At 42.0% G+C, this 13518-nt stretch overlaps 1 protein-coding gene across 1 annotated transcript; it reads left to right on the plus strand.

Annotated features, from left to right (window-relative positions):
* The first annotated feature begins 8165 nt into the window (after positions 1 to 8165).
* Positions 8166 to 12733, plus strand: C17H3orf80 (chromosome 17 C3orf80 homolog). Its single transcript, XM_019732054.3, has one exon. It carries the CDS (start codon positions 9540 to 9542, stop codon positions 10278 to 10280), a length of 741 nt encoding a protein of 246 aa, XP_019587613.3. The 5' UTR covers positions 8166 to 9539; the 3' UTR covers positions 10281 to 12733.
* The last annotated feature ends 785 nt before the right edge of the window (positions 12734 to 13518 follow it).

A 13518-nucleotide genomic window follows, 5' to 3' on the forward strand; every position in this document is an offset into this window, starting at 1 on the left:
CATCAAGCACTTTGGATTATTTTATTTAATCCTCATATAACCTTATAAATTATATTCTATTATTGCTTCTATTTTACAGAAGAGGAAACAGGCTTGGAGCCGTTAGGTGACCTGCCCCAGGTCAGTGATAGAGCCAGATTTAAACCCAGGTCTGTGTGACTCCATGGCTTGAATTCCTAACCACCCAGCCTAACTGCGCCTACTAATATTTTCTTGATCCATCTTGTTGTTGAAATAAACAATACATGTGCGAGCATTTTTAAAATGTTAAGCATAAAATGCTAACCATAAACTCTCTGGAACCAAACAGAAACACGCAGCCAGAATGCTATATTATTAGATGGTTCCACTTAGCAGTATCCATTTTGTTCAGCTTTAAGAAAAAGCAAATCACTGCTAAATGTCTTTTTGAACTGCTTTCATTTACATTAGGCTTGTCAATCTTAATAAAATTATTTCTCGTGTTTGAGGTTTATATATGGAAAAGTGCTCAAAAGTAATTATTTTTGTTTTCCAAGCATGTCATTTAAAAAATTCTTATATTCACAGCTTGATCCCTTTAACTCTATTCTTAGATTCACTTTTAATCTGATTCTGTCTAAAACTAAATTGTGGCTCAATGATATTGAACAGCTTAAATGTCTCAGTAGTGACATGGTCATTGATTTTATATATCTGTCCAGACTAGTAAACTTGAAACAAAAACAGTGAGGGCCCAGCACTAAAACTGTGCATTCACTTCCAAAGAATGAGCTTTCATTATTACAATAAGATGAACTTTATTTTTTAAATTAAGAAATCTTCAAGATTCCAGATTCTAAGGAACGCTCTTAATTGATGGTAAAAAAAAAACAAAACCCTTTCAGATCTTGTGGACTTATTGGAAAAGTGGCACTTGCCTACATTAGGTGGGCAAAACCAAGTCTACGGAAAATTCACCTATACTGGAGAACCCTAGTTCCTCAAAATATTAACTGGCGTTTCAGTTTTAAAAAAAAATGGCAGTGGAAATTTTCTGTAACTAGGCATTTCCCAAACTTACTTGACCACAACCCTTTTTCCAAATGACAAGAACATCTCATAGAATTTATGCTCTACAATACTTTGGTAAAGGTTATTATAATTGATTCTGAAATAAAAATGACTGAGGCCTGTGACCAAACCACTTCAACTTCTTAAGACAGTCAGTGCTGAGAAATATACCTACCGAAGACTGTAATCTTTTACCTTGAGATTAATTTCTAAAAATAATTGGTGACGCAGAATAACATATTGATGAAAACTCACATCATACTCTAAAAATCCTACCAACTCAGTGTTATTTATGTATGTCACATTTTACTCCACAAAGAATGTACCACACTTATAACATGAATATAAATGGCAAAATATGAAGAGGAAATCAAACAAAAAATAAATTGAATTAGAAAACCGAGGCCATATTAAAGTAGAAACATAAAAATGGGTGGGGGTTGGGGGAAGGAGCCAGCACAAGCGTTATAACTAAACTTTAAATTTAGTTCTGAGCTCCCCAGCAACCAAAGCAAAAAGAGATACATGGCCATTTACATAATTACCATGATGAAAAGAAGAAAACTTTAACAGGTCCATAAGAAAACCAATCAAGGCTTTTTTTTTTCCTTCTGAATTCTAAAACAAATAATTCAAAAGGGAGAATTTCATACGAGACATAAGGCTTACGACCATTTTCCAAATGCAATAACAAATTTATGTGGCTAATTTTTATAGCATTGCCAGTGATAAAGCTCGGGGACAATATTAAATACTACAAAGTTAATGGGTTCCATTTGTCTTGGCTAATTCAGGAAGACAAGTTACAAATCTAATATAAAGTCATGATAACCCTAAGACAAATTAGCTTTTTACTTCACCATTTTCAGAATCAAACTAACAGGCAAGAAAAGATTATGTGTGTTTTTTGGTCAAATAATAATAGCCAACACTTATATAACTCACTATGTGCCAAGCAATAGTCTCAGCCCTTTATAAGTATTCATTCGCTTAATCTTTACAACAATTCTATGCGGTAGGTATTATGTTACCCTTTATTTTACAGATGAGGAAATGCAGATCCAGAGATTACGTGCCCACGGTCACATGGAAGTACTAGCATGTTTACTGTCACTAGCAATGGAAGCCAACTTTTCCATGTGGATGGGTGGGAGGAATGGGACCAGCTTAGGCAGCAGAGGGGGGAACATTACTCCTGTCAGTCTACAGAATCAGAATAATCACATAACTTATTATCTTTGCATCCCTAGAGCTGGAGAAGGGGCACTGTTATTATGAGTCAAGGTCCAACCAGAAAAACAAACCATTCTGAGTATTTATACCAGAGGGAATTAAATTAAATACAAGAAATTGAGTACACAGGAAGAGCTAAGAAGCCCCAGGAAATGGGGAAGCAGCCCAGAGATCAGCAACAGTGGTTAGGGAACAGTGTTCTCATGGGAAGGCCAGGGGCTGGGGTCACCCACAGCAGACCTCCCATGGGAGCCCATGGAAGAGCTGCCAAAGCCCCAGGCTTTACCCACCTCCAATCTCCCGCAGCCTGAACACTGCCAGAATCCTGGGAGCAGAGGAATGTTCACACCCTGTAGGGATCAGCCTTCCTGTGATAAAGGTCAGAGCTACAAAGGTTGAAGAATGGATCTAAAAGCAAATCGCCAAGACTGACCTAGGTAGTAACAGTAGAAATATGAACATTGTTTTCCAGTAGCTGAAGCATATGAGCCTCAGGAGGCAAATCACTCGGTAACTAAAAGCTTGTTCTCTAAATTACTGGTCACTATAACATGGGGGAAGCCCTCTTTTCGCATGAAAACATACATAGATAAAATACCTCATTCTGCCGTAGGGAAACCATGGAATTGTTACTCAAGAGAGGAGTATACGATGAAAATATTAACAGATTCATACACTTAGGTTATTAAATTAATTCCATAGATTAATTTAATTAATTCCTTATTGTGTACAAGTTGCCACGGCAGAGGTTCCTGCGTGTGGCTATGGCATTCGGAGTCCTGTAAGCTGCCCATGGGGCACCCCAAACTCTCATCAGCTCTTTTTGTCCCAGCTGAGCCCCACACACGTTATGGTGAGAGGCCTCTCCCATGAGACAATGAATGGAGAGTGCGTCCTGTGACTTATGTTTCAGGAGGATCAACCTTGCTGCTGGAGGTCAGAAGAGTGACCAGCACTGAATTGGGACTATGAGAAAGATGGCGCGCTGACAGGACATTTGAGAACTTGGCCTCATGAATTTCTAATAGAGCACAGGCAGGCAGGGAAGAGGTGCATTCAAGCAACCACACAGCAGTGGGCGGGGGCAGAACGTGGGTCCAGGGAACCTTCCGGTGAGCCTCCCAAAGTAGTCCAAAGGGTATCAGTACGCAAGTGATGGGGAACCACTGTTCTACAGAAGCACAGACACAGCCTACTGCTGTGAATCGATTTCCAGAAACCCTAAGATTAAGATATATACATAACCACTTGAAATATGAGGTAGAAAATGAGAATTACCACAAATGGGAACAGTACTAAGGGCATTCCGAGAAGGGAGAAAGAAATGACTTCTAGTGGGAAAGGTGGGTTTGGGATGTGTAATATAAGATTTTAAAAAGGAGGTGACATTGGACTTGCGTCTCATATGGTTTTGACCTATAGAGATGGGGAAAGAGAATTCCTGGGAGAGGGAACAGCAAAACGGAAATCCAAAGCAGAAGGTTTGGCAGCTGTATCGGGTAGCCCTTTATGGAAGCAAAGGGTGCAGAAAGAAAAGGGGTCCAAAATAAAGGTGACAAGGAGTCCAAAATAGAAGATTAAGATTACACCCAAAAGACTCTTTTAAAATTCACAGTTGGGTAAATCTACAAGGAAAATTGTTACAGGAAATTTGGGCTATATTCATAATCTTTAAAGGCAAGTGTCTTAGAAGACAGTTATTCCATGGCCTCTAACATTAGAAGTAGGATGCTGGTGGATGGACCACCGCCCGACCCAGGGACTAACGGCCGGCTCAATCAGTGCCACTAGTCCTGTTGTCCTGTAACTATAAATTCACAGGCAAGATGCAGAGCTAGAAAGGCACCTCACACTCCATGCAGGGTCACAGAGAACATTAGGAAGAAGGTATTCACAACCAATTTTTCCCTGTAATGAAAGGTAGGCAAAGAGTACATTACTAGTTTCAAGTTTAAATATTGGAGTGTAAAAATGTTTCACCTTATAAAATTATTTCATCTTATGAAGTAATTTCATGCTGTATGACTTTTCTGCCAATATGAGCATTTGGCTGGTATGTCAGCCTACTGACAAGTATATTCTAACTTCAACAATCTGACCACTTAAAAGGCATGAGTGAGAAAGAAATTCATTTAACTTATATAACTGGAATGCTAATTTCAGATCTTCTTAGCCTCACTAAATATGTCTCATAATATGTAAGTTTTTTTTTATATCTCCAGCAATAAAATTTGCCATGAGAAATTAACTGATAAATTGTTCCAAAGCAAAACTTACATATAGAATGCTAAGGCACTGATAAATAATATCGTATATTCATTTTGTGTTTTAGAACCCAATATATCCTTATTTTCCCGAGCACATACTATTAGTATATTGAAGATCAGATGGCTTAGTTCACGGATAAAGAATGTAATGTAATGAAGGAGGGGAATTTTTTTCTTTTTTTGGCAGAAATGCATACAAAAATAGCTGGCCTGTCACATCATTACCTAAAATATTATTAATGGGTTACCAAAAGTGGCCACAAAAGTGACAGAAATATAAGCTTTATTTCCTCAGAAAAATCTCATGTTCGTGGTCTAGAATAGAGTCCAGCTCAGCTCTCAGCCGTTTTGCTCACAATTGGCCCCTCAACACATCAGTTGTCAGAGGGAAAACAAACGCTTCCCCCACTGACTGGACCCAGCCCCAGTCAGGGAGCAAGTGAGATGCCTTTTTAACTAGACTGGGATCCACAAGCCTTGGATTGTACTTTCAGCACCGCCACCAATTTGTTCTGTTGTTCGCGTGTTTTAACCTCTCTTCACCTGGAAGGAAGGAATGATAATCAATTCATCTCACAGGAATGTAGTAAGCAGGAAAGAAAACAGTGCATGCGGAAGTGCTTTGAAAAGCTGAAAGGACAAATACAAATGCAGATACTGTTTTCACAAGAGCCAGAAAATACTCAATCTTTTGTTTCTAACTTCAAGCATGGGAGAAATATTTCTACTTCCTTTTGTGCCTAATTTGAACAAAAGACACAAACCATCTCACTTGGACTTTTCTCTAGTTCAAGTATTTGGAGAAGGCTTTAGTCAGCAAGTTGCCAATTCCTAATGTTGAACTGAAATCCAAGTTCCACTCCGAGTCAGGGGTGGAAAGAACAAGAAACATTTCTGGAGCTTTCCAGGTCTCCAAGAGGAAACCGAGCAGGACTACAGAGGTAACTATAATCATACAACCTGTGACAGACCTCTGCAGAGAACCAGGTTTGGTTTAAAACTGAACAGCAGAGGTGGCTTGATTCTTCTTAAAGCTAACCTAGGAGAGAGTCTCAACTGTTGAGCTAGAAATCACACAGGTTTTGCCCCAAAAGTAAAAGATGACAAGTGAAGGGGTCCTCTTACCTCAGGAGTTTGTCCCCATGAGTTTCCTCTGCCTGGAACACACCCTTCCTCTTTGCCTCTTAAGGACAAGGACGTCCAGTGTAAGAACTCAGAGGACCCTCACTTCTCCTTCATGATCAGTGGTTATTGTTTAGCATTAGTGATTCACTAATTTGGCTGGTTAGTGTCTGTTGTTCCCTCCCCCAATAAGCTCCCTGAGGACAGGGCACAGTTTGATTTCATAGTATCCCCAGAAGAGAGCAAAATGCTCAGAGTGAGCCCTCATTAAACATTTATTAAATGAGTGATGAAAGAAATACAATCTGAAAAGAACTTCAAAGCAGATTATTTCAGATCACAAATCATTTCTAGGAGGGTACATTTATGCAAATATAGGCCATTTACAATAAAAACCTTAATTTACTGTTGCTCAGGGAGGACATGTTGCAAATAAAACAAGGAGGTTAATAAATCAATTTTAATACCAACTTAGTAGGAGTGACTGCTGCACACTCCAAATGAGGTGTTCTTATGGATTGGATGGCTTGTTTACAAGGTCTCAATTGCTCATGTTTAGACATTTTGAAGAAGGGACATGAAAAGGGCAGAGCTGTTGCTTCCCAGGCTTGAAGCCATAAGGACATCAGGGAGAAATTCCCTGTGGACCAACTATCATGTGAAAGAACAGAAAGCTGCAGGATGGGGCTGCTCAGTCTTTCTCAAGCTGTCAGGACAGCTCCCAGAAGCACAGGTAAAACAGCAGCCAGGATTGTTTCTTTCTGTTTACTTTCTTCTGCTCTAAAAAGTTGAAAAGTATGGCTTTTCACTCATTCATCTGAATGCAAAAGAAGTGAGGAAGATAAAATTTTTAAAAAATATATTATTCAAGCACTACAGCAACATAAAGCATAATGTTCTTAATTTTTATCAAGCTATACTTTAAGAGACCATGCTTTTTGGATAAAAGTCAGTCCCCATATACTTTCCATCTGTGTGTTTTCTCTTGCACACACTTATTTACACACAATTTGGTGCCAATTTTCAACAAAATGAAGTTTCTTTTTTATTTTTACATTGTGATCTCCCTTATCTTTCAATTATTCTATGGAACATATAATCAAATTTCTTCTTCCTCACTAAGGGGCTTGAATTTATGACTTTCTGGGAGCTAAGTGTGCTCCATTCATTTGTGTGCTAAACCAATATAAAGAATAAGGATGCTGAGTAATGAAGATCATGTCTTTTCTGGGGCTTTTAAAGCTATAAGGTTTCTTTTCTTTCCTTCAAAGGTTGTACACAATAAATTACATTGCAAATAAAAATGAATTAAGTGAGGCTGAGAGATCAGAAAAGAAATAAAGGGGCGCCAGTTTCTGTAGAGGGTCTTTAATGGATGATGTTTTGGGGTTATCAGTTCAGAACGAAAAAAAAAATCAAATAAAAATCCATTCCATACTTATTCTGCAGACCTTATCCTTGTCTTTGTTTTCATAAGTAACTCTGCCAATGGTTTATTTTATATAAGATCTATGTTGTTCTCCTGTGTCCTAATATTTGACCAAAAAAAAAAAAAAATCGAATCCTTAAGAGTAGACAGAAATTAAACAATTTAAATGCTGCTTAGTAATTTCAAAATAACAATATCAGGGCTCTTTCTCCTAAGTATCATCAACCGTACCACCCCCTTTACTTTTGCTATTTGCTCCTACTGCTACTCACAGAAACCCTAAAGGATCAGAAGGAAAACCTAAAGGGGTCTTCATGTTTTTCCAATGTTATACTTAAAGCCCATCTCAGGCTAGGAACTGCCTTCATGCCTTAGAATGTTTGAAACTCATTAATTTTATTTTTCCTTTGGAAAAGTGAGAACAAGTCAAGATCAGAGAGGAAAGTGCATTTGTTTCCCTCTGTGGAATCTCTCCTTGACTCCATTTCTTAGAAGCGGGGAGCGGGAGCGCAAACCTCAGTTTACCCCATGCTGGGGAAAGAGAAGTCATTTTTCTCCACAATGGTGAACATCTAGCAGAGTTCCTTGCATACAGAAAACATTCAATGTAAATTTGGCAAAAGAATGGGTGAATGAAAGAATAATACAATTATCGCTTTTTTAAAACGAATCATTTCCATCCCATTATTTTACTACAATTTGAAACCCCTTGTTACCAGGCTTTACACAATAGGTTTAAGGCCTCCCTACAGAGACATAGGCCATGCCGCAGAGAAATGTTGTGGCTTTTGGAGAGCTTAGAAAGAAGGACCTGTGCTCACCAAGCTTCACATGAAGCATCTCTTCTGAGTGACACTTAGGAGCTTCTCCACAAGGAGAACAGATTGTTTTGGAGTTTGAGGCAAAGTAAGGTGTTCCCAACAGCAGAAATATTGTAAATGTTTTCATTTAGGCAAGGCAATGCCTTGTCCAAATCAAACCACCACCGTGGTCCATAAAACTATTAGGGAGATAAAATATGACTTACTCTTTGAGAAATCTTTGCTTTTATCTGACCTACAGTTGAATCTTGTCTCTTTGTTTTTACTTTTTTCTCTTAATGACTGTCGTATTCCCGTTTGGTTTCCCTATAGGGGTCCTAGTATTTAAAGGGTGAGGGAATGAATAAATCCTAATCCTAAAAAGATGATTGTTTCAGCATTAATAAAAGCGCAAGCTCCTTCGGGGCTTCCCCGTGGTGTCGCTCTAAGAGGCTGCTTAAGGCCACCGCCCAGATGCGCCAGCGGGTCAGGGTGTATGGTAACTCATCCCTCCCTTGGGTAGTAAGGGGCTCGCTCAGGGAGTGGTGACTTCAAGGAAAGGTACTCTGCCCCATGTGCTAAGTAGGAGCACAGACTCCATCTAAAGGCAAACTTTGCAAATAAGAATAACCTTGAAAGAGACCCTTTGGATGCAGATCAATGCTCAGGAACGTTGCCAACCACTTACAACTCCCCTTTGACATTTCACCGATGTGTTATTTACACTGAAGGAGAAGCCTCCTATCCTGAAACCCAAATCCCTACTATTTCTCGAGTGCAGTGGGGGCTTGTTGGATGAGTCACTGGGAAGATAGACGCCCCCTCTCCTCAACTTGGTCTACTCACTCGGGTCACCTTCGCAGAAGGCTGGGGATACTTCTGTGGTGCTGCGACCTGAACCTCTCCGGGGAATTCTCTTATCATTTCAGGAGGTCTCCGGGGGGTGCCGGCTTCCCAGTGCCCTGGATGTGCCCGAAAACAGAACCATCCAGCGGTCCCCAACCCCCAAGCTCTGGGACGGCTGTGGCGCTGCGCTAGCCATTAATGGCCATCATCCATTTTTAATCAGAAAGATCACAAGAAGGATGGTAAGCGAATCCCAGTCGCAAGTCAATTTAAATAACATTCCTGGGGAAATCCAATCACTTAAAACTGAGACACCTACGCGAGCAACAGACCCCGCCCGTCTGGAGGGGAAAAGCGCGACGGCTGAATTAATCAAGATCAGGATGCTCCCGAGCTGTGCGCGGAGCGTTAACCCTTCCAGCCCCGTAGGGTGACAAGGGGGTCTTGGCAGAGCGCCGCCGGCCGGGGCCAAGATGCCCGCGGCAGCCCCGCACAGGATGCCTCTGCCATCTTGGGCGGCTCCGGACGCCCTGCGCCTGGCCCCGGCGGCTGGGCGCGCGGGGTTAAGGTCAGAAGCTCAGGAAGCTGCTCGGGCTGCGAGGAGCGGCCGCCTCCCGCAGCCTCGGCGCGCCGCCGGCTCCTCCTTCCGCGCCAGCGAGGCCAAGTGAGGACTGCTCTGGCCGCAGGTAGCGGAGGCGCGGGGGCGGCGCGCGGGACCGAGCGGAGCGCCCCAGGAGGGGCCGGCGGACAGGAGGACAGACGGATCCTCCAATCCCCCGCCCCAGACATTAGTGACGGTCTGCGTCGGCCATGTGGGGACCCGGGGTCCCCGCCGAGGGCCTGTCGGTGGCACCGGCGCCGCCAGCGCTGCTGCTGCTGTTGCTGCTCCTGGCGCTGGCGGCGCCCTCGCGGGGCGGCGGGGACTGCGCGGAGCTGGCGTGCGGAGAGCGGGAGCGCTGCTGCGACGCGGCCAACGCCACGGCCGTGCGCTGCTGCAAGCTCCCGCTGCACGCCTTCCTGGACAACGTGGGTTGGTTCGTCCGCAAGCTCTCGGGGCTGCTCATCCTGCTGGTGCTCTTCGCCATCGGCTACTTCCTGCAGCGTATCATCTGCCCCAGCCCCCGCAGGTACCCGCGCGGCCAGGCGAGGCCCGGGCAGGCGCGGCCAGGGCCGCCTGGGGGCGCCGGGCCGCCAGGAGCCGCGGGGCCGGACGACGACGACGACGACTCCCCCGCGCTGCTGCGGGACGAGGCGGCCGCCGGCTCGCAGGACTCACTGCTGGACAGTGGCAGCGGTTGTCGGGGCAGTGGGGGCGGAGGGCTCTCCGCCCCCTCCTGCGTCTCCGAGCACGAGCTGCGGGTAGTGTCGCCGGTCTTCCTGCAGCTGCCCAGCTACGAGGAGGTCAAGTACCTGCCGACCTATGAGGAGTCCATGCGCCTGCAGCAGCTCAGCCCCGGGGAGGTCGTGCTGCCGGTGTCGGTGCTCGGCCGCCCTCGTGGCGGCGGCGCTGGGGAGTCCGACGGCAGCGAGGGCCGCTTCCCACTCATCTGAGCGCCCGGGTCTCCTCGAGGACCCCGCGGACAGAACTGGGCTGGGGGCTGCGGGTGGGTCACAACGGCTGGAGTGGCCACGGCCACCACCAACTGCCTCAGACCAAGCCTGCCCTCCCGGCCCAATCGCCTATCACCCAGCCACTGGGTTGGGATCACCCCCACCCTGTACTTTTCTGCGATCTTAAGTTTCCCTACGTTTCATTCGGTTCAAGGAAACGTTAGGCACGCGCAGCAGGGGCGACAGCAGCCGACGGGTCCGGAGCGCAACGTGGAAGGACGGTCCCCGCCCTCGGATTGTGTTCACTCGTAAGTGCCTGCTTCCCGAATCACAAAGCGTGAGCCCTTTAGTGCGTCGGAGAAGGACAGCATCCTTTAGGGATGAGCGGGAAGGGATGCAGCTCCACTCCTTTCCCTCCAGGACAGAGAAGAGGGCCAGGAGAGGTAGGGGGACAGCAGCGGCTGGAGACGGCTGCGCGCGTGTCTCGGAAAGAAGCACGTAGGTATGACCGAACGCCTCCCTTGAGGAGGACTCCCAAAACCCCTCCGTGTCTGCCTGGCCAAGCATGGTCACAGCTGATGGCTCACAATTTGGTGGGGGCTCCCCGTGATACCCAGTTAGTTGCTGTACCTATTCAAGATACAGGAATTACGTATATCCAAGACCATATTCGTAATAAGGTACAGTTGGACTTTTGATTTTTCAATAACTGAGAAGATATTTATATTTGTCTTTTATTTTTATATTTTTACCATGTATTGAATGCATCAGGAGGGTATTTCTCCAATTAATGACAAGATAATTGTCTTATCACCCTTTTTAGGCCTTACTGGCCTGGAAATTGCCCACACTGTCATTGTTTTTAAAAATGGACATTATTTCATTTACAATGGGGAAAAAAGAGGCATGGTCAAACGAGAAAACGTGACATAAAAAACATGAAGGATATCTTATTTTCACTATTTGAGAAGAATATATATATTATTTTTAGTACTGTGGCATAATATATCTTTTTATAGTAATAACTATGCATTATATAGTCTAGGTCTTAATTGTATCATTTACCACATAGTTATATGTAAAAATGATTAATCCATATACGCCTACCGTGAAGCATAATGTCAGGCACTTTGCCCTCCATGTTTCATTTGGAATTACAGTCACAACATGCTACAGAACAGAAGAAATTGCTGTGACTTGGAACTTTTGTTTAAACCCATAATTGTGCAGTAATATACTACAGAAGGATTCAGTCAACTTATTTTAAGAAAAAAAAATGTCATTGTAACAGTTCTGCCATTCTATGAAATGTCCTTTAAGCAAATGGTAATATGAAATATTAAAATATATGTATAATGTACATATGCATATTGTCTATGTACAATATATACATTGTATACAATATAATTATTACAGTTTATGATTATCATGAAAGGAAAACAGAAAAGGTTTCCTTGCTTAAGGAATGATGAGTATTACATTAAGAAAGATTATACACATGGACTTCACATGTGTATCTCAAAATGTTCTTATACTTGAAAAAGTCTGGCAATTCTAAGAAATCTTAAAATACCTGAATTGTATTAGAAGAAAATGATTTGGTTACCTTAAACTTTTAAAAGCTGGTTGAAAAAGTCTGATAGTTCTAAGAAATCTTGAAATGTCTCAATTGTAATAGAAGAGAATGGTTTACTCTAAACTTTTAAAAACTAATGACCCTGTCATTAAAATCATTTGAAGTGTATTAAAACAGAAAAACATTAAAATCTTTCTCTGTGCAAATTATATCAGATGTATGACTATATGGTAGTGTATTAAAACTTGAAATGTGTATCTGTGTCATTTAAAAGCAATTTTAAGCTGTGAATTGGCAAAAGCACCAGGAGTTGAGACTATCAATTGAGTATGATACAAGATTAAATGAAATCACATTATATTGTATAATTGCATATATTAATATTACTCAAACACTAAAATTTTATTGATATGTGACTATCAATATCATCGACCAGTCAAACAAACAGGAAAATGGCCATATTCTTTTAAATGATTTATGCTTTGAGAGTACACTGTTTTAGACACTTCTTAAAATTCACCCATATCTGAAACATCAATATAAGTATCTAAATACCAGTATATAAATGAAGAACCAGAAGTTCTTGATTATTGTCAGTTGGGTTGATTGTCCTACAAGTGGTTGCTTCTAATATCTTGAGCTTTACAAGAAAATCTTGCAAAAATACACTTATAATATGGACCAAGTATGTTTCCCCTGTATCAACTATGGAACATCTCTTTCCCTAAAATTCAGAATTTCTATAATGTAACACCAATCACGCAGTGAGGTTCTCTTGAATTTTAAAACTGCAACAAATTTTACATTTGTTTCTTTCCCTATACATCACACAAGCCTTTATTCACATCTCAGTTTAATAAAAATGAGTTTGACTTTACTTTGTTTTTTTCTTCTTGCAGTTCATTGATTTACCAGGCACAATTTGTTCAGGCATAATTTTGTGGGAAAAAACATCCTCAAGAACTATTTGTATTAGTGATAAATGTACATGTCTCATGGTAATACACACACATACAGAACAAACCATGTTAATACACACAGAACCTACGTATTCACGAGGCTAGATAGACTACCTGGGTAGAAACATTTGTAAAGCACGAAGGCCAGTATCTACCTGGGTGTTCAGGTTTACAGGTTTCGCCTGGAAGTTATTTATCCCATAGAACTACTAGAAAATAGAAATGTAGAAAATAGTTATTAATATAGAAAATAGTTACACATACATATTTTTATAGTCTGTGACTGTTAATTTTTGCAAGGCTGCTACATAAGGACCCATTTTAACCAAACCCACCCGAGAGTGCCAGGTTCTCTAGTACTAACCAAGCCTTTGCTCCTGGTTTTCAGTTATCAATGTAATTCACATATTAAAACATTTCAAGCATATTTTATTTCCACTGACTTCTCATGTGTAGGGAAATAGTAGTCCTGGATATGTGAGAAAACATGATTGATTTTCTAAATCACATACATATCATATATATATGATCACCAGTTGCTTAAAAGCAATTTGTTATTGGCATTCAATATCATAACCAAGGGGAAAATGTCTTCTAGAGATAAAATGATAGTTCTAAGAGGCCATTAATTGCCACATTACAAATGTGAGTGTGCTTCAACCATGGGAAATGGCATTGGCAATTATGCCAAAGGGCATGAGGT

The sequence above is a fragment of the Rhinolophus sinicus genome, chromosome 17 (genome assembly GCF_057876585.1).
Source record: "Rhinolophus sinicus isolate RSI-liver-muscle chromosome 17, RSI-T2T, whole genome shotgun sequence".
In the NCBI taxonomy this organism is placed as follows: Eukaryota; Metazoa; Chordata; class Mammalia; order Chiroptera; family Rhinolophidae; genus Rhinolophus; species Rhinolophus sinicus.